This window comes from Barbatula barbatula (assembly GCF_947034865.1).
Source record: "Barbatula barbatula genome assembly, chromosome: 2".
In the NCBI taxonomy this organism is placed as follows: domain Eukaryota; kingdom Metazoa; phylum Chordata; class Actinopteri; order Cypriniformes; family Nemacheilidae; genus Barbatula; species Barbatula barbatula.
This window is the reverse complement of record NC_136767.1, coordinates 13837056-13860332: the sequence shown is the minus strand read 5'-3', so window position 1 is coordinate 13860332 and position 23277 is coordinate 13837056. Positions and strand designations below refer to the sequence as shown.

Genomic DNA, 23277 nt, shown 5'->3' with positions numbered 1-23277 from the left:
GCTTAGTTTAGGGATCATCTTGCGTTTCTCTTCTTTTACTTTTTTAAAATAAAAACGTTTTTGCGCGCGTGTGTGTGTGTTTGAGAGAGTGCACAGAGGATGGGATGCTGCTTGCTGTCTAAGTCATGACGTGCTGAATGCCCCTTGGATGAACGTGAACTTCACGTGGAACCTCCATCACCCACTCCCCCTACCATTCTCTATATTACTTTGATAGGACCGTTTTTAGGCAGCCTCAGAATATTAATCATATCCAAAAGTACCTACATGTTTGTAAGTGCAATATTCTAGTGCAGAGCCTGCAATACGGTTTATGCATAATTAAGTAAATTACGTGTATATTTGTAAAAAAGCATAGTATACACCGTTTTGTAATACTTTGCATATCTATAATGTAAATTAATTATTTTCATCATTGATGTATTTTATTGTTATTCTATATATATATATATATATATATATATATATATATATTTCCATTTCCTGTGTTTTTCTATACTGTATTTTTTCTTTCTGAGCTCCTGAAAGCACAACACGTTGCTTGTCTGTGTGTGCACAATTGGAAAATAAAGCTTATTCGAATTTTCTTCTGATCCACTGCTCTTATACAATTTATTATACTCTTGTTGGTCTTAGCCAGTGCGTATATTACTGCTATGGAGTTACATGTATTTAGATTTATGTAAACTTTGTCACTTGTTGTATGTACAGAATATGTGTTTTTGTACAAGTATGTCTTTGAGGGTGCGTTAAAAGTTCCACAGGTGGGTTACACCTTGTCTTGATGTCTACCGCATGGGGTGCCATATCTCGACTTTCTTTGAGGGTGCGTTAGAAGTTCTACATTGGAGTTATACCCAGCATTTGCGACTAACATCTAGCCAAAAAGCAGATCTTTTTACTGTAGCATTTTGGAGTTATTGACCCCTGAAGTTGGCATATTTCACAGTACTCTTCAATGGGCCGTTGCACTTATGGGACATTTTGAGGTGCTACATCTCGAAAACCTGTAAGGGTGCGTTAAAAGTTCCACATAGTGGTTATACCCAGTATCCTTGACTACCACCTGGCCAGAAAACAGACAATTTTACTGTAGAATTTTTGAGTTATTGACCCCTGAAGTTGGCATATTTCACAGTACTCTTCAATGGGCCGTTGCACTTATGGGACATTTTAGGTGCTACATCTCGAAAACCTTTAAGGATGCGTCAAAAGTTCCACATAAGGGTTATACCCAGTATACTTGACTTCCACTTGGCCAAAAAGCAGACAATTTTACTGTTGCATTTTGGAGTTAATGACCCCTGAAGTTGGCATATTTCACAGTACTCTTCAATGGGCCGCTGCACTTATGGGACATTTTGAGGTGCTACATCTCGAAAACATTTAAGGGTGCGTTAAAAGTTCTACATATAGGTTATACCCAGTATCCTTGACTACCACCTGGACAAAAAAACAGACATTTTTACTGTAGCATTTTGGATTTATGGACCCCTGAAGTTGGCATATTTCATGTAGCATTTTGGAGTTATTGACCCCTGAAGTTGGCATATTTCACAGTACTCTTCAATGGGCCGTTGCACTTTTTTGAGGTGCTACATCTCAAAAATCATTAAGGGTGCGTTAAAAGTTCCACATAGGGGTTATACCCAGTATCCTTGACTACCACTTGGCCAAAAAACAGACAATTTTACTGTAGCATTTTTGAGTTATTGACCCCTGAATTTGGCATATTTCACAGTACTCTTTAATGGGCCGCTGCACTTATGGGACATTTTGAGGTGCTACATCTCGAAAATCTTTAAGGGTGCGTTAAAAGTTCCACATAGTGGTTATACCCAGTATCCTTGACTACCACCTGGCCAGAAAACAGACAATTTTACTGTAGAATTTTTGAGTTATTGACCCCTGAAGTTGGCATATTTCACAGTACTCTTCAATGGGCCGTTGCACTTATGGGACATTTTAGGTGCTACATCTCGAAAACCTTTAAGGATGCATCAAAAGTTCCACATAAGGGTTATACCCAGTATACTTGACTTCCACTTGGCCAAAAAGCAGACAATTTTACTGTAGCGTTTTGGAGTTAATGACCCCTGAAGTTGGCATAGTTCACAGTTCTTTTCAATGGGCCGTTGCACTTATGGGACATTTTAGGTGCTACATCTCGAAAACCTTTAAGGATGCATCAAAAGTTCCACATAAGGGTTATACCCAGTATACTTGACTTCCACTTGGCCAAAAAGCAGACAATTTTACTGTAGCATTTTGGAGTTATTGACCCCTGAAGTTGGCATATTTCACAGTACTCTTCAATGGGCCGCTGCACTTATGGGACATTTTGAGGTGCTACATCTCGAAAACATTTAAGGGTGCGTTAAAAGTTCTACATATAGGTTATACCCAGTATCCTTGACTACCACCTGGACAAAAAACAGACATTTTTACTGTAGCATTTTGGATTTATGGACCCCTGAAGTTGGCATATTTCACAGTACTCTTCAATGGGCCGCTGCACTTATGGGACATTTTGAGGTGCTACATCTCGAAAACCTTTAAGAGTGCGTTAAAAGTTCCACATAGGGGTTATACCCAGTATCCTTGACTACCACCTGGCCAGAAAACAGACAATTTTACTGTAGCATTTTTGAGTTATTGACCCCTGAAGTTGGCATATTTCACAGTACTCTTCAATGGGCCGTTGCACTTATGGGACATTTTGAGGTGCTACATCTCGAAAACCTTTAAGGGTGCGTTTAAAGTTCTATATATAGGTTATACCCAGTATCCTTGACTACCACCTGGACAAAAAACTGACATTTTTACTGTAATCAGTTTCTAGAAAGGGGTGCACAAGCGGTCTCTTGCACGAGTAGTATGTTTAAGAAGGTGTTATGCGCATATATCTATATATATGCATGTGCGCGGATTACTTTTCTCACGCATTACAAAGATTTAACGGCTCTAACACAACATCCGTTTTTTCTGTAATCATTGTCAAGCGCTACATTATACAAGGTTTACTGTAGCTCAGTGGTAAGATCATCGCGTTAACAACGCAAGGTTGTGGGTTGGAACCCAGGGGGATTGCACATACCTATGTATATAGGATAAAGCAAGTTAAGACACTTTGGAAAAAAGTGTCTGCCAAGTACATACATTTTAATGTAATCACGCATTTATTCATATAAAGGTCTTTAAACTATTAAGGCGAGATTGAAAAATGGTTGCATTGACACGTCCAGTATGTTGACAGTTTCTGGCTGTGGGTAGCAGTTCCGTCTGGTAAACTAAAGGCTGCGTCAGAATCTTTCAGACAGGGCACCAGTATTAACTTCTCTTTCATCCTTGAATGAACAAAACAGGCAAGATTATACCAGAAAGCACATTTTGTATTCTGAAGTATTAAATGAATACAAAGAGTTATGAAAATAGGAAGCACATTAGACCTGCTTAGGGCGGCAGTTCTTAAAGGGGCCATATTGTTAAACCTACTGTTAAGTCACTAATGTTAAAATAAAAAAAGGGAATCAATGTGATTTAGATGCTTAAAGAGTATTCTACCACCTTTCTATATATTTAGAAATAAAGACTGTAAAGTGTTTAAGAACTTAATTGTGACCCTTGACAACAAAACCAGTCTTATGGGTAAATGTCTTGTTTTACAAATTACGCCTTGAATTAATGTATGGTTGTTAGGATAGGACAATATCTGGCTGAGAAACTTTATTTGTGATTAATGATATTACCAGAATAAATGTAATTGATATTGCATTTTTAAGGCATTCTAATTCTTAATAGGCATTTCAGCACCTTAGGCATTGATAGAATTCACCATATCCCCTGTACACTGAACACTAAAACTAAAAGTCTGCTTTCTGGCATGTTGGTAGACAAAGAGACATGGTATAACACAGCTCTTTAACATTTAACATTTATCCTCAAAGACAGTTGAGATATGGCACCCCAAAATGTGCTAAAAGTGCAACCACCATTGTACCGTTTTGTGAGATATGCCAACTTCAGGGGTCCATAACCTTAAAATGCTAGAGTAAAAATGTCTGTTTTTTGGCCAGGTGGTAGTCAAGGATACTGGGTATAGCCCCTATGTTGACATTTCAACGCACCCTTAAAGGTTTAAGAGATGTAGCACCTAAAATGTCCCATAGGTGCAACAGCCCATTGAAGAGTACTGTGAAATATGCCAACTTCAGGGGTCAATAACTCAAAAATGCTACAGTAAAATTGTCTGTTTTCTGACCAGGTGGTAGTCAAGGATACTGGGTATAACCCCTAGGTGGAACTTTTAACGCACCCTTACAGGTTTTCGAGATGTAGCACCTCAAAATGTCCCATAGGTGCAACGGCCCATTGAAGAGTACTGTGAAATATGCCAACTTCAGGGGTCCATAACTCCAAAATACTACATTAAAATTGTCTATTTCTTGGCCAGGTGGTAGTCAAGGATACTGGGTATAACCTATATGTAGTCACCCTTAAAGGTTTTTGAGATGTAGCACCTCAAAAAAGTGCAACGGCCCATTGAAGAGTACTGTGAAATATGCCAACTTCAGGGGTCCATAAAATTGTCTATTTCTTGGCCAGGTGGTAGTCAAGGATACTGGGTATAACCTATATGTAGAACTTTTAACGCACCCTTAAAGGTTTTTGAGATGTAGCACCTCAAAAAAGTGCAACGGCCCATTGAAGAGTACTGTGAAATATGCCAAATTCAGGGGTCAATAACTCAAAAATGCTACAGTAAAATTGTCTGTTTTTTGGCCAAGTGGTAGTCAAGGATACTGGGTATAACCCCTATGTGGAACTTTTAACGCACCCTTAAAGGTTTTCGAGATGTAGCACCTCAAAATGTCCCATAAGTGCAACGGCCCATTGAAGAGTACTGTGAAACATGCCAACTTCAGGGGTCCATAACTCCAACATTCTACAGTAAAATTGTCTATTTCTTGGCCAGGTGGTAGTCAAGGATACTGGGTATAACCTATATGTAGAACTTTTAACGCACCCTTAAAGGTTTTTGAGATGTAGCACCTCAAAAAAGTGCAACGGCCCATTGAAGAGAACTGTGAACTATGCCAACTTCAGGGGTCAATAACTCCAAAATGCTACAGTAAAAAGATCTGCTTTTTGGCTAGATGTTAGTCGCAAATGCTTGGTTGCCTAAAAACGGTCCTATCAAAGTAATATAGAGAATGGTAGGGGGAGTGGGTGATGGAGGTTCCACGTGAAGTTCACGTTCATCCAAGGGGCATTCAGCACGTCATGACTTAGACAGCAAGCAGCATCCCATCCTCTGTGCACTCTCTCAAACACACACACACGCGCGCAAAAACGTTTTTATTTTAAAAAAGTAAAAGAAGAGAAACGCAAGATGATCCCTAAACTAAGCGCGAATAAGAAACTGGAAAAGCGGATTGCTTCGCGTTTTTAAGGTGGAACGGATAGGGTCAATAAGAAACTGCGAATAAGAAGCTGGATTCAGCCTCGTACCCTTAAATGTGAACATCAATAACGCCTGTTTGACTGATGTGCATTATTGTTGTTTTACCCTCGTGCAGTGCTCGAATTGAAGGGGGGCTGGGGGATCCGGGCATTAAGGACCCCCCATAAGAAGTAAAAAATAGACTAGATATTTTTATTCGAGTAGTAATGATAATAACAAATGTGATTCAATTCATGCAATGGATTTGGTAAATTTCGTGGATTCATTATTTACATAATTTACATAATTTATATTAAGTTTGTTTATGGGCTAGTTGTCATGTCACTTTAAATTTCAAACGCTTCGGACTTCAGCTAAAAAATGGAGAATAAACCTCCACTCGCAGTCGGGAAGAGGAAGCTTCTACTTTTTAGAGGGGTAATTTCTTTCCACTATATTTATCAACTCCATGTCGGGGCTTTTGTATTCCTTGCGTAAATTATTATTAGGCCTGGTTCTGGGGTGCTAGAGATCTCGCTGAAGCTCGTTGTGTGGTTTCTGTTCTATATATAATCCATTCAGAATGTGATCAAACAAATTTTGTATTAATTGTATATTGCGAGACTAACCCCCACCCCCACCAAAACAAGTCTTATGGTGGGGACTTGAATTCGAGCACTGCCCTCGTGTATAAATAGCTACACCTTTTACACGAGACAGAAAATGACATGTTGTTATGACACACACCGTAAAGGATGGAGACAAATCTTCAATCTTCAAAACTGGTAGAGCCTTGATCCTACAAGATGATAAAAGTATTACAAGATAATGTCAAATTTATTTCCATTGTGTTATTTACTATAATATGCTGTCCAATATAAATCTACGTTCAATACGTAAAGATCTGTTTTAAACTTAATTTTGTCTAACTTTGTTTCACATTGTTGACATTCTTTGCTGCCTGTACCCTGTCATAGAAATGTTTTGTGATATCCCTTATGATGAACTATAACAGAATATTTATCGATAATTTCAGCGGTGCTAATAGTACAATTTTATTTAATTTAAAATAAAATGTATTTTAAAGATTGATTAAAGACTTGTGCTTTTTAGGACTGAGAAATGTCACCAGCATCCGTTTCTTGTATCTCTGACCATGCATTCGTCGACGTTGTGGTTATAAATTCAATATTTTGTGTGCCATTGTTTCAACAAAGCACCAGTTATTCACATTCAGACAGACCCCTCTTTTGCTTTCATGTTTGCTTGACACACTTGGCTGCTTTCAAGACGCCTGGTTTGATGGTGCGTTTTACACATACACCCAAACTCAAACACACTCTTATTCACCTGCTTAACATCACACCCAAACTCAAACACACTAACACACCCGTTTAACGTCACACACAAATTCAAACACATAAATACGTCAATCAATTTAATTTTTAATTCATTTAATTAAAAAAATTGCATAATACTAATAAACCAAATGATAAACAAAATTAAATATAAATACTTAATAATCCAACTCCATGCTGAAGTGTGATAATTTTACAGTAGGTTCCTAGTCCATGATGATCCTACTACACTGCTACCTAAAAAGTTGTTATGATGTTTTGAAAACAGCTGAGCTAGTCACACTACTTTCTGTAAAATGGAGTTCAAGTGTCATCACTATAACTGTAGTTATTTCCCATCATGGGAGGATAAGATAAGCTGCTGTGTGTGTAAACACAGGCTCTGTCCTATCACTGTTTTCTACAGAAAACCATTGTTTGCACATAATGTTATAGCTTAGACGACGATACTGTAAATATTGATATAGCAAACTGCGTGTAAACTTTACATAGACTCCAAAAGTCTATAAACTTTGGTTATTGAAGGTAGAGGATTTGCTGTTGTCCAACAATGATGGCTCCTAAAGGTTCAATCCATCAAATGCAAGGTTTAGATCCAGTTCAATATAGTTTCACAGTAGGTTTAGATCTCACTCAAACTCTATTATATTTTAAACCAAGAGGCAGAAACAGAGATGTCGGTGAAGAGCAGCAGGAATATCACAGTGATGACAGAATAACATGAGAATAGTTTATTGAATAATAGTTGCATTCTTAATCCTCAATTTTGATTTATTAATTCAACAGGTATTATAATAAGGGATGTCAAATGAATAATCGGATCCAGAATAAAAGTTTGTGTTAACATAATATTAGTCTGTGCACTCTGCATATCAATTTACCTTAAATATACTACACATACACTGTTAATATTATTAAGTGTCTATTTTAAATTATTCAGTAACTTTCAAAATGTGTTTTGGGCTCTCTGATCACAAAACACGAACACCATGGATTAATTCAGTGTTTCTCAAAGTGTGGGGCGCGCCCCACTTGTGGGGAATAGAGACATGACAAGTGGGGCGCGACAAATGGGTGTACATTTTGTCATTTTTGTGCCTAACTCTATTAATTACTTTATTTTTTGACCATACACTCAAAACAAAGACGTTTAAATGTAAGCCTTACTTAAAACAACATCAGATTGCAAATAAATGGCAAGAATGATTTGGTTTGTGACATGAAATGAAAAGAAAACTGGAGATTCGGCACCAGCAGAGAAAACCAAGACAGGCAGTGGACCTAAAGTGTATTACCCTTTTGTTTTTGGTTATTGGTCACAGGCGGGGCTCGCACATCCAAATTTGGGAATGGCAGAAAAAGTTTGAGAAACACTGGATTAATTGGTTTTAGACTTGTGACGTACGTTTGATTTGAAATCCTATGGCTCACTAGGTTCGGGTTAGGTTGCTCCGTGTGGAACCTAAACGGTTGAAAAAAGAGGCATTGTAACTTTCAATTTCACAGGGACTTTGACTGTTTGGATCACTATGTTGTGTCGTTTTTTATTGACAAATGTATTGCTATAAGTAAATGCAATTTTTTGTCAATAGCTATAGGCCTATATAAAAGTGTAGCTATAATGTTTAAGGATAAATGCTATCAAATGTTGCACAGTTTATGTACATATTTGGCATTAAATCTGCACATTGTTATTTAAAAATACTCATATTTAAAAAAACTGTCCAATGTGAACGAATGTCTGATTAATTTCAAATCCATGTAGAACATTTAACAATCTTTGTATGGTCTAATTTTATTGTCGTTATAATGTGTGAAATATAATCAATGATCATTGAGACTCCACACTCGAGACTAACACCGTTTAGGATGGACTGCTGCAGGGTGCATACAACAGCTTTATTATTTAGGATTTTAGTATACGTCTATAAAACATATTAGGAGAATTTCTGCTAATTTAAGATCTGTCTTAAAAATACTGTCATCTGTATTTATTCTAACTGTATATCCTACACTTGCTAATTGCACTTCTGGTTCGACCTAAACTACATTTCGTTACACTGTACTTGTATATGTGTAATGACAATAAAGTTGAATCTAATCTAATCTAAATAAAAAAGCCACATTAAAGCATGTTAACATCACAAACAGGATTTATTGTTTTGATTAAGTGACCGCCCTAAAATAGAAATAATCTACCACGATCTCCGCATGTAGATACGATGAACACTTTTACCAGGGTGGTGCCGAAAAATGACTCCTGCCAAATGATGACCCCCATTCCCCACCAACAATAGGTGTCATGATTAGGTGTGGGGGAGGGGTTAGGATTAACTAATCCCCCGGCAATTTCAATGAGGAGAGTCGTAATCTGCCAGGAAATCCTGACTGAGCCACATCGAGGAGAACACGTAAGACTGTGTGCAAGTAGTCAATAAAAGTGTACACATAGCTTCCTGCAGCTCAGCAAATAGAAGAGATTATGATTTACCAAGGGCTGTCCCATTTTACGAGCAATAGGGTCTGTTGCTCAAGGCTATTTGAGTGTTTGAGTGCTTTTTGTTTAATGTTTAAAACACGGATGAAACCACAGTTTAGTTTCCTCAAAGATGTGATAATATCAGAAACCAGTTCTCTGCTTCAGATCTGTTATAGACTTTGACCTTGTAGAGGTTTCCTCAAAATGCCTTTAGTAAAATATACCGAAGAAGATAATCTTCAATTTTCTCCTCACTGACATTTGAATATAACAATAGAATAAAACGACACAATTGACAACAACTAGCTTTCCTGTAGCTCAGTTGTTAGAGCACCAATGCCAAGGTCATGTGTTCGATCCCAGGGAGTCCACATACTGACAAATGCATTAAATTAAATGATTACTTAGAAAATCAATATATATCAGTGTTATTTTAAAAAGCTTTGAACGTTTCCTCTGAAAGACTTGTTTTCAGGTTTGGTAATGTGATGTTTCGAAAAATACTCTATAGCTGTGCTTTTCACAATAAAGCACAGCTATTACCGTTGCACCTCCAGATTCTGTGTTATCACTGCACTGTACCCTTGATGATTTTACTTTATGCATTGATACATACAGTATCTTTATTTGAGGTAACCGTGCCTTCAACAATGCACCTCAGACATGATTTATACAGCACTCTCTCGTACATTATTGCTTACATTTAAGTTAGTTAGCATATGCTTATTCAAAAATAAAATGATTAAGGAAAAAATATATGAAAAGATTTTATTAGATTATTATTTAGATTCTGTATTTGTTAATGGTGATTTGTATTATATTTCTGACTTTTATTTTAAAATTATACGTTTTTGTCCTTTAACATCCAAAGTCTGCGTCCGAAAACTTAGGCAGCTGACTTGTTTCGTCACTGCACAATTAGGCAATGATTTCAGATGCAGTGTTTGTGCATTAATCCATCTCCCGACAGGCTTCACATGAAGGCAGCGTAATGGAATATTTTTATTTTTAAATAAAGAGTGTATTTGCAACCACCAATAACATATTTGGAAACTACAGTATTAATTTCTACTACTAGAGATATAAACAAAAGTAACATTTATATTAGATGTGCATAAAATGTGCATCCTGTCTGATAACAGGAATTAAAGTATAAGTATTTAAAAACCAAAGTATTTTTTATCTTTCAACTTTTATTATAGTTGGCACTTAAGCAGTAAACCACCACAGGCCCAACATATGCTTAAATAAACACATGGATGTCTCATAGTAGAAGGTTTGCCTCTAATAAGACCAAAAACAGAAAATGACAGAGCTAATATAAGATGATACTTAAAGTTATTAAGTAAACTAAATATGAAGAATAAATCAAATGTAGAAAATGGTCAATTATCGACTTATTCATGGACAGTTGCTGATATACATGAACGTTGATTGATGAAATTTAAAACCTTAATTTACAATTTAATCATACTGTTATGATTCCTGTGATTCATTGTAAAACAAAATGCCATAACTGAATCATTATGCAGTTTAACATATTAGAGAATATCTTTGCTCTACATTTTGTAAATGTTATAATAATTACTGTTAAGTGTACTGAAGTAAGAGCTTGGTAAAAAATCTTCTTCACATCCTGTTGGGAATAAAAAAAACACAAATGTTAGCATTAACATACTGTTAAATAACCAAATATATTCTGTCATAACCATCACTTACAGCATCCAGCCAGCTGCTTCCACTCCGGAGATACGTCAGCGTTTGTCAGAGCACATGAGGACGCATAATTATTGAGAGCACGGCAAAAGGCTTTTTGGTTTCCATCATTGAGACACAGTTGATAAAGGCAGTCAGAAGCAAATTGGCGCTTGGATATTATTTTCTGACACTGGCTGAAAGGGCCATTTGCATCCTCTATCAAGCCGCAGTAGTTTTGACCCCTGTACAGCGACTTTTTCTCATCGGTGCAGGGAGGAAAGTGCCAGCAGGTGCCGCTGGTCTCAGGGACGCTCCAAGATTTTGCCCATTCTGTTATATCTGTCATCATGTTACCGCTTTGCATGACAAAGTCATCCTCCAGGTCATCATTGTAGGTTCCACACATTCCTTCTATGTTGTTGTAGTAGCTGCTGGAAAGTACCACCGTGAGAGTATCTGTCCAGGTAAATATGACCTCCAAGCCAAAATCTGTCAGAAGAATCCCTTTAGTCCCTGACAACGTTATGTTGATGCCTTCGGAATTCAAACTCACAGGAAGGTTTAAAATGGAGCCATCAATCTGTATGGGACAAGAGGAGAAGAAGCAGCACAGACATAAATGAGAAATGCATTAAAATGCATTACTGACTTGATAGCAAGAAATTAACTCTGGATGTGGGAAATCTTTATGCGCTTAATGCTCTGTCCTGACTTACTGTCACACGGTTGCGTTTGTCTTTACTGAAAGTGATGTCATGTCCTTTGACTTTTATGCTGGCTGACTTGACGTATGACCCATAGTAGCCTGTGAGCATTTCGTTCTTGTTGACGATGCTGAATGGTGTGAGTGTTGTGTCTTTGCCTGATGTTTCAACTAAAGTATAGGTGCAAATACCCTGAAAGGAAAAGTGGTTGCCGTCAAAGGTTCTGTAATGAGGATCTCCTGTGGCCATGCAGGAGGCCTTTGACTTTGCGACACACACTGCATTGTTGTCCTTTACAGTACAGTACTCTTTCTCACGGCAATTATGATCACTGCAAAGATCTGGAAAAGACGTGTATATGTGTTTTTTAGGTGTAGCAACAACAGTACAAATACTTTATGTTGTTTATTAGAGAAAGAGTTACCCTTGGTGTAACACCCAACGGCACCATCTTTTTTGCCACAGAACTGATCTGAAGCACATTTGACGGGTTCACATGTGATCTCTCCAGCTTTGCATTGGCATTTTCCCTTACAGTCTCCCTGAACGACTACTTCACCAGACTGCAGAACATATAAAGGGTAGACATAATTTGCTGTGTTTTTCAGTGGCTGGATTATTGCAAGCCAAAAAACAATCAAGCAACATTCTCACCTTGTAATACTTTCCATCTGCATAACAACCACAATCCTTTAAAGCTTTACATTCACCTCCATCAAACACCAAGCCATCATCACACTGACATCCTTCATGACATGGTGGGCATTTCTTTGATTCAGTAAGGCTAGCACAGGTGGAGGAGCAGGTGTCAGCACACAGCTCATAGTGACTGTTCTCAAAACACTTCAAAGCTGTAAAAGTACAAGACGTTTTAGAGACAGACGGCTTAAGCAAATCTTATGACCCAACAGATGTAAAAGTATTTTTGGTTGTAGGCACTCACGACAGAAGGTGTTATTCCTCCAGATGTCAATTGATGTTCCAGTCTCCTGACAGCTGGCCACATATCGTTGTATGTGACTACATAGAACGTTCTGATCCTTTGGCTGTGCTGCCACATCTTTGACACATTCATCAAAGAATGTCTGGGGTGGAACTTTGTCGTAACAGTTAGAAAATGGACCCTTCTCTGATATTAGAATAGTGCAAGCATTCTTTGCCTGTATTTGGGTGTCTTTGTCAGGATTTACACATTTGGATCCACAAGCTGTTTTGCACTTCAATTTATCTGACGGGGAAACCCAGCTCTCAGCAAAGTATACCACAGAAGATGTCTGAATGCCATCAGGCAGGAGAAAATCGTCTGCTTTGTTTCCATTGTAGTTTCCGCAGAGACCAGTCACTGCACTTTTAAAAGTGGATGGGATCTCAACAGTGGCAATGGAGACTGTGTCATATATTACTTTCAATCCTTTTGTTTCCACAACAATGAAAAGACCGCTCTGATAAACTTGAATCAGTCCGTCATTTAAAGAAACAGGGAGATTTGTTTTAGTGTTATCCACCTGCAAAGAAAAAACAGCAATAAAAATGAAACTTTTATGAACGTTTTTGATCTCTAAAAACTTTGGTCATTTTTATTTGTTACCTGTATATCCCAGACCTGTCCGGGCAGCAAAGAAATTGTGTATTGGTCTATTTGTATTGTGACTCTTCGCGTGATGCCTGCCTCTTCAGCAGACAGCTGTTTCACTAACACACTGAACAAGCTTATTTTATTCTTTGTCTGAATCGTCTCTACCAATCTGTACTCACAGTCACCTTCAACACTAAAGGATTTTCCATCAAATGACTGGAAGAGTCCAAAGCCTGCCACTGAGCACACAGCTTTGCTCTCAGGAAAACAGCCTTGAACTCCATTCTGGACTTGGCACTTCTCACCTGGTCTGCAGGTAAACCCGTCCTCACACTGAACTTTTCCGTTTTCTTTGCAGTCGCACCTCTGATTGCATTTGCCTTCGGTAAAGAACTCTTGGCCCAGCTGATAGTACAGACCCATGTGAGTACAGCCACACTGTGCCATGGGCACACACTCACCATTGCTCAAAACAAAGCCCTTGTCACATATACATCCTTCAGTACAAGGGGACCCCTTACAGCCCTTAGGTTCAGAGAGACCAAGGCAGGTCTGGGGACATCCTGCTCCACACACCTCATAGTGGCTATTTGCCTTGCAGGATGCAGCTGTGGATAGATCATAATGTTACTAAATGTTGTTTCAATCAGCAATCTTGAGTTGAATTGTTTAAAATTTCAAAGAGAAATAACAAGACTGAACACTAACGGCAAAAACTGTTGGTTCTCCAAGATTCCACTTTTGCAAGAGCATTTTGACAAGAAGCTGTGTATGCAGTGAGCACACTACAGAGTGCTGATGGATGTCCACCATACATGCACATATCATACAAACAATCCTCATAAAACTGAGTGGGATTCACTTTGTCATGGCAGCCTTTAAATGGACCTGTTTTGTCTGTGATGATGCTACAGGGCTTGGTAAAAGTCACTTTGTTTTTCTCAATGTTGTCACATTTGGGACAGATTTTAGCCTTACATTCATCTGAGCATCCAGGGTCATCTTTGACTTTCCAGCTGGTTCCAAAGAGTGTTGGGGTAGCTGCAGGGGTGTTGTCAGGAGTACGGAATTCATCGTTAAGGTTTCCATTCCAGTTGCCACAAAGTCCTCCCACTTCATTGGAATAAGTGCTGGGTAGAGTGAGTGATACATGGCTTTCCCAGTTGAATTTTAAATTCAGACCAAAGTCGGTGGTTACCACGCCGAAATATCCAGCGGTGAAAATACTGATTCGACTATCTTTTTCAAATGGCAAATTCACATATAGATCATTGACCTTCAAGACACAAATGTATTTTAGTTAAAAACATTGGCCATTTTTCCTCCGTGTATATGCAGTTATTCACTGTAATATGTGTAAAAGTATTAAACTGGACTGACCTTCACTTTTCTAGGACTTTCCTTACTTAAGACAATCGTATATCCATAGACACTTATTGTTACAGCCTTGGTAAATGCAACTGCCTTGTTACTTCCTCTGTTCTCATTCTTGACAAGTACCTCAAAGGGTATCAATGAGGGGTCAGCTGTATTGAGTAGCTTGGAGAAATAATAAGTACAGGTGCCTTGGAAGTCAAAGGTTTTACCATCAAATGTGCGGTAGTGTGGATCACCTGCACCCTGGCAAGTACTATAGGATAATGGATAACAATCTCTCACTCCATTCTGTGTACTGCACACTTCAGAACTCTTACACTTTGCTGGTGTGCATTGAACCTTTCCAGTTTGAGGATTGCACACACATTTGTCTGTGCATTTTGAGTCCCCCCAAAATGTTTGATCAGCTGCATAATACCGACCCTGGTAGGTGCAGCCACACTTTTTCACAGATATGCATTCGTCTCCACTGCGAACAAAACCTGAACTGCACTGACACCCTTCCACACATGGCAATGAGCAGTTGTCTGGGACATCTCGATTTGCACAAGTGGCAAAACATGCTGTTCCACATGCTTCATATTTACTATTGGCTTGACAGTACGTTTCTTGGAGGATTATAAAGAGAACAGATGAACTTTAACAACTTTGTAAGACCTTTCCTACATTTAGTCACAGCATTACTTTACAGTCGCATTCAGTTGGTTTACTTGGTGGAAAATTTTGACTATGGGATCTATATGATGATGAAATGTTTCTCTTTCAATGAGATAGAATATAGGTGTGGATGTGTTTGGGCAAACATGGTGTTCACATTACCTGGTACCACAGCTTGTCAAAACTTGTGGTCCACTATGTGATTTAAGGGCTGTAGTCAATTTGCAATGAGTTTATCCTACTGTATGTGTGATTTCTATTGCAATATTATGCATGTGAACCACTTATGGAGCAAAGACCCAAGTTATCTGCCTAAGTAAACCCAAACGTTTTTTTTTTGTTCTGAGAAACTTGAGCTGAGGATTTACTTGTCATTGCCAAGAATAGACCTATAGTCAATTAATGAAGAGATAACTTCAGTTTGTATGCAAACACACAATATTCCATAGTCCACGTGTCAATCAAAGTAAACTGACTGAATGTGAAAATGTTTTTCATAGAATGCATCATAAGATGTATTATGGTTACATTACCTGTTTTGTAGCACCTAATGACGCCATTTGTTTTGGCACATACTTCATTTTCCTCACATTGGTAAGGCCGACAAGAGAACACTCCTGCATTGCAGCTGCATTGTTCTTCACAGTCTTCTAGAACCACTTCCTCACCAGTCTATAAATCATGTTAGAAATTTAATTTAAACTAGTGGCAAATGCACTCTGTCATTTTGGGGCTGATGTAATATTTGATCAGTGCAAGAAAATTATAAAAACTGTACGTGTTTTCACCTTGTAATACTTTCCATCTGCATAACAACCACAATCCTTTAAAGCTTTACATTCACCTCCATCAAACACCAAGCCATCATCACACTGACATCCTTCATGACATGGTGGGCATTTCTTTGATTCAGTAAGGCTAGCACAGGTGGAGGAGCAGGTGTCAGCACACAGCTCATAGTGACTTTTCTCAAAGCACTTGAAAGCTGTGAAAGTGCAAGACCATTTTTAGAGACTGGTTCATGTATCAGTTTTAGATGCTTGAACTTCAGGTGTTTTGACAATATTTTTTGTACACTCTATCTTTAGCACATGAAAGCATAAAAAAGAGCAAGAACAAGGTTATTTAATTGTACAAGCCACTCACGACAGAATGTGTTATTCCTCCAGCTCTTCATTGATGTTCCAGTCTCCTGACAGCTGGCCACATATCGTTGTATGTGACGACAGATAACTGTCTTGTCCTTTGGCTGTGCTGCAACATCTTTGACACATTCATCAAAGAATGTCTGGGGTGGAACTTTGTCGTAACAGTTAGAAAATGGACCCTTCTCTAATATTAGAATAGTGCAAGCATTCTCTGCCTGTGTCTGTTTGTCTTTGTCAGGATTTACACACTTGGACCCACACCCTGTTTGGCACATCCCTCTGTCTGATGGTAAAACCCAACCATCTGCAAAATCTTCTACGGAAGATGTCTGAATACCATTTGGCAGGAGAAAATCGTCTGCTTTGTTTCCATTGTAGTTTCCGCAGAGACCAGTCACTGCGCTTTTAAAAGTGGATGGGATCTCAATTGTGGCTGTGGAAACTGTGTCATATGTCAGTTTCAATCCAAAGTCTGTTTCCACAACAATGAGAAGACCGCTCTGATAAACTTGAATCAGTCCTTCATCCACAGTTACAGGAAGGTTTGTTTTAGCATTATCCACCTGGAAAGAAAAAAAAACATTATACACTTTTGAGTTCTTGACTTCTTACAATTATGATCATTGTATGGCCACGTCCTACAAAGTTTGGCTCCCAAGCATATAAGACATTTTTAGAATATATTTAGAATTACTTTAAAAAATAAGGTATAAAAGATGAGTTGGTTCCAAACTCTTTAGGATAGTCTCTTTTTAAGAACACAATTAAATATTCCAATCCTACCTGTATTTCCCAGATGCGGCCTGGCATTAAAGTAACTGTGTATTCGTCCACTTGTATTTTAACCCTCCAAGTGATGATTCCATCAGCAGACAGCTGTTTCACTAACACACTGAACAAGCTTATTTTATCCTTTGTCTGAATCGTCTCTACCAATCTGTACTCACAGTCACCTTCAACACTAAAGGATTTTCCATCAAATGACTGGAAGAGTCCAAAGCCTGCCACTGAGCACACAGCTTTGCTCTCAGGAAAACAGCCTTGAACTCCATTCTGGACTTGGCACTTCTCACCTGGTCTGCAGGTAAACCCGTCCTCACACTGAACTTTTCCGTTTTCTTTGCAGTCGCACCTCTGATTACATTTGCCTTCGGTAAAGAACTCTTGGCCCAGCTGATAGTACAGACCCATGTGAGTACAGCCGCACTGTGCCATGGGCACACACTCACCATTGCTCAAAACAAAGCCATTGTCACATGCACAGCCTTCTACACAAAGAGTATCCATACAGCCCTTAGGTTCAGTGAGACCAAGGCAGGTCTGGGGACATCCTGCTCCACACACCTCATAGTGGCTATTTGCCTTGCAGGATGCAGCTGTGGATAGATCATGTTACTAAATGTTGTTTCAATCAGGAATTTTGAGTTAAATTTTTCGAAGAAAAATAACAAGAATGAACACTAACGGCATAAAGTGTCGGTTCTCCAAGATTCCACTTTTGCAAGAGCATTTTGACAAGAAGCTGTGTATGCAGTGAGCACACTACAGAGTGCTGATGGATGTCCACCATACATGCACATATCATACAAACAATCCTCATAAAACTGAGTGGGATTCACTTTGTCATGGCAGCCTTTAAATGGACCTGTTTTGTCTGTGATGATGCTACAGGGCTTGGTAAAAGTCACTTTGTTTTTCTCAATGTTGTCACATTTGGGACAGATTTTAGCTTTACATTCATCTGAGCATCCAGGGTCATCTTTGACTTTCCAGCTGGTTCCAAAGAGTGTTGGGGTAGCTGCAGGGGTGTTGTCAGGAGTACGGAATTCATCGTTAAGGTTTCCATTCCAGTTGCCACAAAGTCCTCCCACTTCATTGGAATAAGTGCTGGGTAGAGTGAGTGATACATGGCTTTCCCAGTTATATTTTAAATTCAGACCAAAGTTGGTGGTTACCACGCCGAAATATCCAGCAGTGAATATGTTGATCTGACCATTTTTTTCAAATGGCAAATTCACATATAGATCATTGACCTTCAAGACACAAATGTATTTTAGTTAAAAACATTGGCCATTTTGCCTCCGTGTATATGCAGTTATTCACTGTAATATGTTTAAAAGTATTAAACTGGACTGACCTTCACTTTTCTAGGACTTTCCTTACTTAAGACAATCGTATATCCATAGACACTTATTGTTACAGCCTTGGTAAATGCAACTGCCTTGTTACTTCCTCTGTTCTCATTCTTGACAAGTACCTCAAAGGGTATCAATGAGGGGTCAGCTGTATTGAGTAGCTTGGAGAAATAATAAGTACAGGTACCTTGGAAGTCAAAGGTTTTTCCATCAAATGTGCGGTAGTGTGGATCACCTGCACCCTGGCAGTAACCATACGACATTGGATAACAATCTCTCACTCCATATCTTGTGTCACACATTTCTGACTTCTTACAGCTTGTCACTTTGCACTCAACTTTTCCAGTTGCAGGATTGCAGACACATTTCTCTGTGCATTTTGTGTTCCCCCAAAACATTTGGTCGGCTGGATAATATCGGTCTTTGTAGCTACAGCCACACTTTTTTACAGGAATGCATTCATCTCCACTGTGTATGTAACCTGTGTTGCACTGGCAGCCCTCCACACATGGTAACGTGCACTTTTCTGGGGCATCACGATCTGCACAAGAGGCAGCACAGGCTGTGCCACAGGGCTCATAATGACTGTTGGCTGGACAGTTTATTGCTTTGAGGAAATAAAGAAGATAATTAAATATATATACAGAAAACACAATGTAACTAAATAAATCTTTACTTTTGTATGCAATAAATATACTTACGGCAATTGGAGAGCGTCCTCCAGTTTCCAGTGATCTTGATTCCAGCTGACATGCAAGCACCAACATAGCTCTGAATGTCATTACAGAGGAATAGTCTTGCGCCGTTGTTAATACACACATCGTATACACAATTATTCACATATATGTTGGGCTCTATGGTTGCGTGACAGCTAGCAAATGGACCATCACTTTTAGCCATAATACCACAGTTTGACTCTTCCTTGTACTGATCTTGAAGGGTTAAAGGGCAACTTGGGCACTGCCCATTACAGTCATCATTGCAAAACAGATCTTTATCTGGAACTTTCCAGCTCTTGGCAAACTCAATGACGCTGGAGAGCACAGTGCCTTTGGGATCACTGTATTCATCTCTGCGGTCACCGTTATAATTCCCGCATAGTCCACCTATAGTCTGGTAATAGCTGCTGGGAACTGTGATATACAGCATCATATTCCAGTCATATTTCACTTGTAAGCCAAAATCTGTTGATATAATGACATCGCAGCCTCTTTGCTCAACTTTGATTTTTCCACCCTCGATAGTCAATGGCAAGTAGGTGTTTTCACCATTGAACTTGTGAGAAACGGAAACAAAGAATAAAGAGAGTTAGTTGTTATTATTATACAAAGTGGTTGTAAATATAAATGTTCAAAGTGTAACTATATTTGATGTCAATATTGACATTCATATATTAAAGTTGACAGGCACTTTTACCTCTACTACTCCCTTCTGGCTGCTTGCCACGACTGTGTGACCATACACAAGGACGGAAACCACCCTCACGTAAGCCACCCTATTGTTTCCCCTGTGGTTGTTTTTTATCAATACGTTGAAGGGTGTGAGGCCTTTTTGAGGTTTTGTATTGTTCACCATTACATAAGAACAAGTTCCCTGAAAGTCAAATAGCTTCCCATCAAAAGTTTTGAAATGCGGATCGCCAACCGCATGGCATGTGGCAGAGGAAACGGGAACACAGACACCCTTTCTACACTCCTCCCGTTCACGGCACTTGACAGTATCACAGGGGTCTATTGGAGGAACTGGAATTGACGTGGAACCTTAGGAAACACCAAAAGGAAGTCTTTGATCAGTTTTACAGCTGAGACAATAACTGAATATGTGATTTTGCAACATGGCCACTTACCGGTGTTACACACTCCTGTTGTGCCATATCCCCACCTTACTTTTCCACCATGAACATACACTGCCATCAGTGAATTTCCAGATATGGTTATGGGACCTTTCTGTGAGCCTATCGGCATGATAGTCCATACATATTTGTTGTCCCCGGGGAATTGTTTCCATTTCAGTGACTTGCTAAAAGTGCGTTGTGCTGCTGCTTCAGCAACAATTACAACATTGTTATCATAACCAAGTTGGGGATAAATGGTCCATGATGTTGACATCTCAGAATTGGGAATAACATTGGTTAAATATTCATCGTAGGGAAAATTGCTACTAAAATACATAACCATTATATTGTTGTTACTTTGAATGATTGTACCCTCTCTTTTCAAATTTACTTCATAAACATCTCCAGAATTCATTTTTATTATTTTGGGTTTTTTGTGCTTAAAGATGGTCACAACTGTGTTGTCCTCTGGAGCAACCACATGGGCGGTGTCCTTGCTGCGACTATAATGCATCGGGGGAACCAGGTAAGTGTTGGAGAGAGCCTCAATCGGGATCAGCTGCTCGTAGACATGCTCGCAGGTGCCCACGATCGCAGTACACTCATGTCCGGCCAGGACAGCCACCGGAAGTGTGGATGTGATTTTTGTTCCAGACAAAGTTTTCTGACTCTGAAACTCATAGACCTCATATGCATTCAAATTAATGGTTTTTGGCTTAATTCCCGGAGAATTGTAAACGATGGTGACTGTGTTCATCTCCTTGCCATTGATGATGGCAGCTTCCTTTTTTAATGGACCCGTGTTTGGCGTGAAAACTATGTAGCTTCTGCCAAGTTGGTTTATGGGGAAAATTACACTGCTGTCTCCGGTGTATTCTTTTATGTGAGAGGACACCACGGAGATATCGGCATCAGAGGAGATCGAAACAGCTTTTCGAAAGACTCCTTCACCTTCAAGCTCGGTGTTAGCGGGAAGTGTTATCCATTTGGTGTCTCCTTGTGCTATTTTCACCGTTTCACTATGACCTAGACCCTTCACTTCCACTTTTACAGTTGCAGGGGAATTTTGTGCTGTAATGGAGAGGGTTGGACTGCCTTTTTGGGTATACTCGTAATTTGTCATAAAAGCAGTGATGAATTCACGCCCTGTTGAGCATGCTTTGACTGCTGTAGTAAAACAAAAGCACAGTATTGGTAGTTAACCTGCATATGTTGACAATCAAAATACCCTACAGACCTAAACATTTCAAGGTCTTTCAAATTAACACAGCGATCAAGTACTTTCTTTATATGTGAGGTGACTTTTTGCGCAATGTAATCTTTCTTTACAAAAACGTTATACCACACTGACTTTGATCCGGTGGATCAAATAATAATATTATATTATAATAATATTTTCATTTAATTGTCATTTTAATATAAACGTTTTACTATACATAGTTTTTATATTTGCATATTTTTATTAGGATGTTTACATTTTTTTTTTCTCTGGACAGTTACAAAATTAGATAATAGTGACTTTACGACAGACATTTGTGTATTACATTTTGCAATGTACTTAAAATCCTCCAACAATACTAGGCCTGCATGTAATGTAGGTAACCTCCTATTTCCACATTTTGTGATTAAAATGTTTTGCCATAAATAATAATTATTTAGTCAACCTTTGTATTTGTCACTGGGTTTTGCAAATATCTTACCAATAAAAAGTATTAAAAAGTGCTTATCAACACAGTATTTAATCCTTTAAAAAGTACAGTTTATTTCCATATTCTGAAATAAAATTTGACATTCAAGGTTTAAAATAATATATATATATAATTGTATTTACAAAATAAATATCAATATGTACATGCACATTACATCAAAACTCTTCTTACCGGTTACTGTTACCACTATGCAGAGAAGAAATGACCGCATCTCCATGGCTGTAAGAGAGAAACTATCATGTTTTTCTTTCTGGTGAATTTAATTCAAGTTTTAGAGTTTAACTTTAATAAACAAAAGTCATTATAATGTAATGATGCGTACATACCTGGAGTTATGGTCTCTTTGAACTGAACCTTTCCAAAACAGGTGAAGGCTTATATAGTATTGCTAGGAATGAAAAAAAAATGTAATGTATTCTGGAAACAGGATCTTAATTATTTAAGTACACAAAAATTGTGTAAGTTTGGGTTAACTCACATGACAATATTGATAGATATTACGGTAAATACTGTTCCACATCACACCTAAAGCAAACAGAAAGCTGTAGGTAGAAAAACAGAAATAATAATGTTCAACACATCTGTGAATTTTGAGAACAAATATACTTAGAGGAGAGAAGTTTTCTGCTGGCTTTACACTGTGTCATGTGTGTAATCAACAATGTTAACGCACTACTGTGTACGTTTACTCCCTTTACAAGCATCACACCAAACTTTATGTGTATGTGTTTACTGAATACACTTGAACATTTATTATCTTTGATGGACAAATGCATAAAATACTGGTGGCATCTTTGTGGTGTTTACAGTTAATAAATCAACCAAGGCTGATTTATAGGACAGTATAATGTTACTGAAGTGTTGTAAAAGCTTTGTTTGTCACTGTGTACACGCATTTACCATACAGTAGGCAAATTACTTCATGTACTGTTTACCCAACTTGTTCAAATAGATGACAGGATCAACATGACTGTTTATTCAGATATTTATGTTTTAATCAGCTGTTTGCACAACATGTTTGCCTAGATAGTATCACTTAACTTTGACATCACAAGTGTTTGGACCTAGCTAAATCACCACTTAAAGACATCAAACTTTTAACAGCTGCTGTAATTCCCTTAAGCTAAGGCAAAACAAGCCCTCCATAAAAGGTAATGCG

At 38.4% G+C, this 23277-nt stretch overlaps 1 protein-coding gene across 1 annotated transcript; it reads right to left on the bottom strand.

Annotated features, from left to right (window-relative positions):
• Window positions 1-9875: 9875 nt before the first annotated feature.
• On the bottom strand, window positions 9876-22514 carry LOC306909557 (IgGFc-binding protein). The gene is made up of 20 exons (XM_079483387.1): window positions 22445-22514; window positions 22290-22337; window positions 20422-21576; window positions 19992-20335; window positions 19277-19850; window positions 18578-19182; window positions 17906-18473; window positions 17224-17816; window positions 16439-17003; window positions 16081-16277; window positions 15826-15964; window positions 14639-15243; window positions 13967-14534; window positions 13271-13866; window positions 12626-13187; window positions 12337-12533; window positions 12107-12245; window positions 11695-12023; window positions 11000-11558; window positions 9876-10916 (listed from the first exon to the last, which is right to left on the bottom strand). Coding segments are annotated over exons 2-20 (8343 nt in total). The 5' UTR covers window positions 22336-22337; window positions 22445-22514; the 3' UTR covers window positions 9876-10914.
• Between the last annotated feature and the right edge of the window lie 763 nt (window positions 22515-23277).

Coding starts and splice junctions, on each gene's coding strand:
- LOC306909557 (XM_079483387.1), bottom strand. CDS start 22,335: ATGGAGATGCGGTCATTTCTTCTCTGCATAGTGGTAACAGTAACCG. Junction 19,851..19,991: donor GCCAGAAGGGAGTAGTAGAG/GTAAAAGTGCCT, acceptor GTTTCTCACAAG/TTCAATGGTGAAAACACCTA. Junction 12,246..12,336: donor CAGATGGAAAGTATTACAAG/GTGAGAATGTTG, acceptor TATGTTCTGCAG/TCTGGTGAAGTAGTCGTTCA.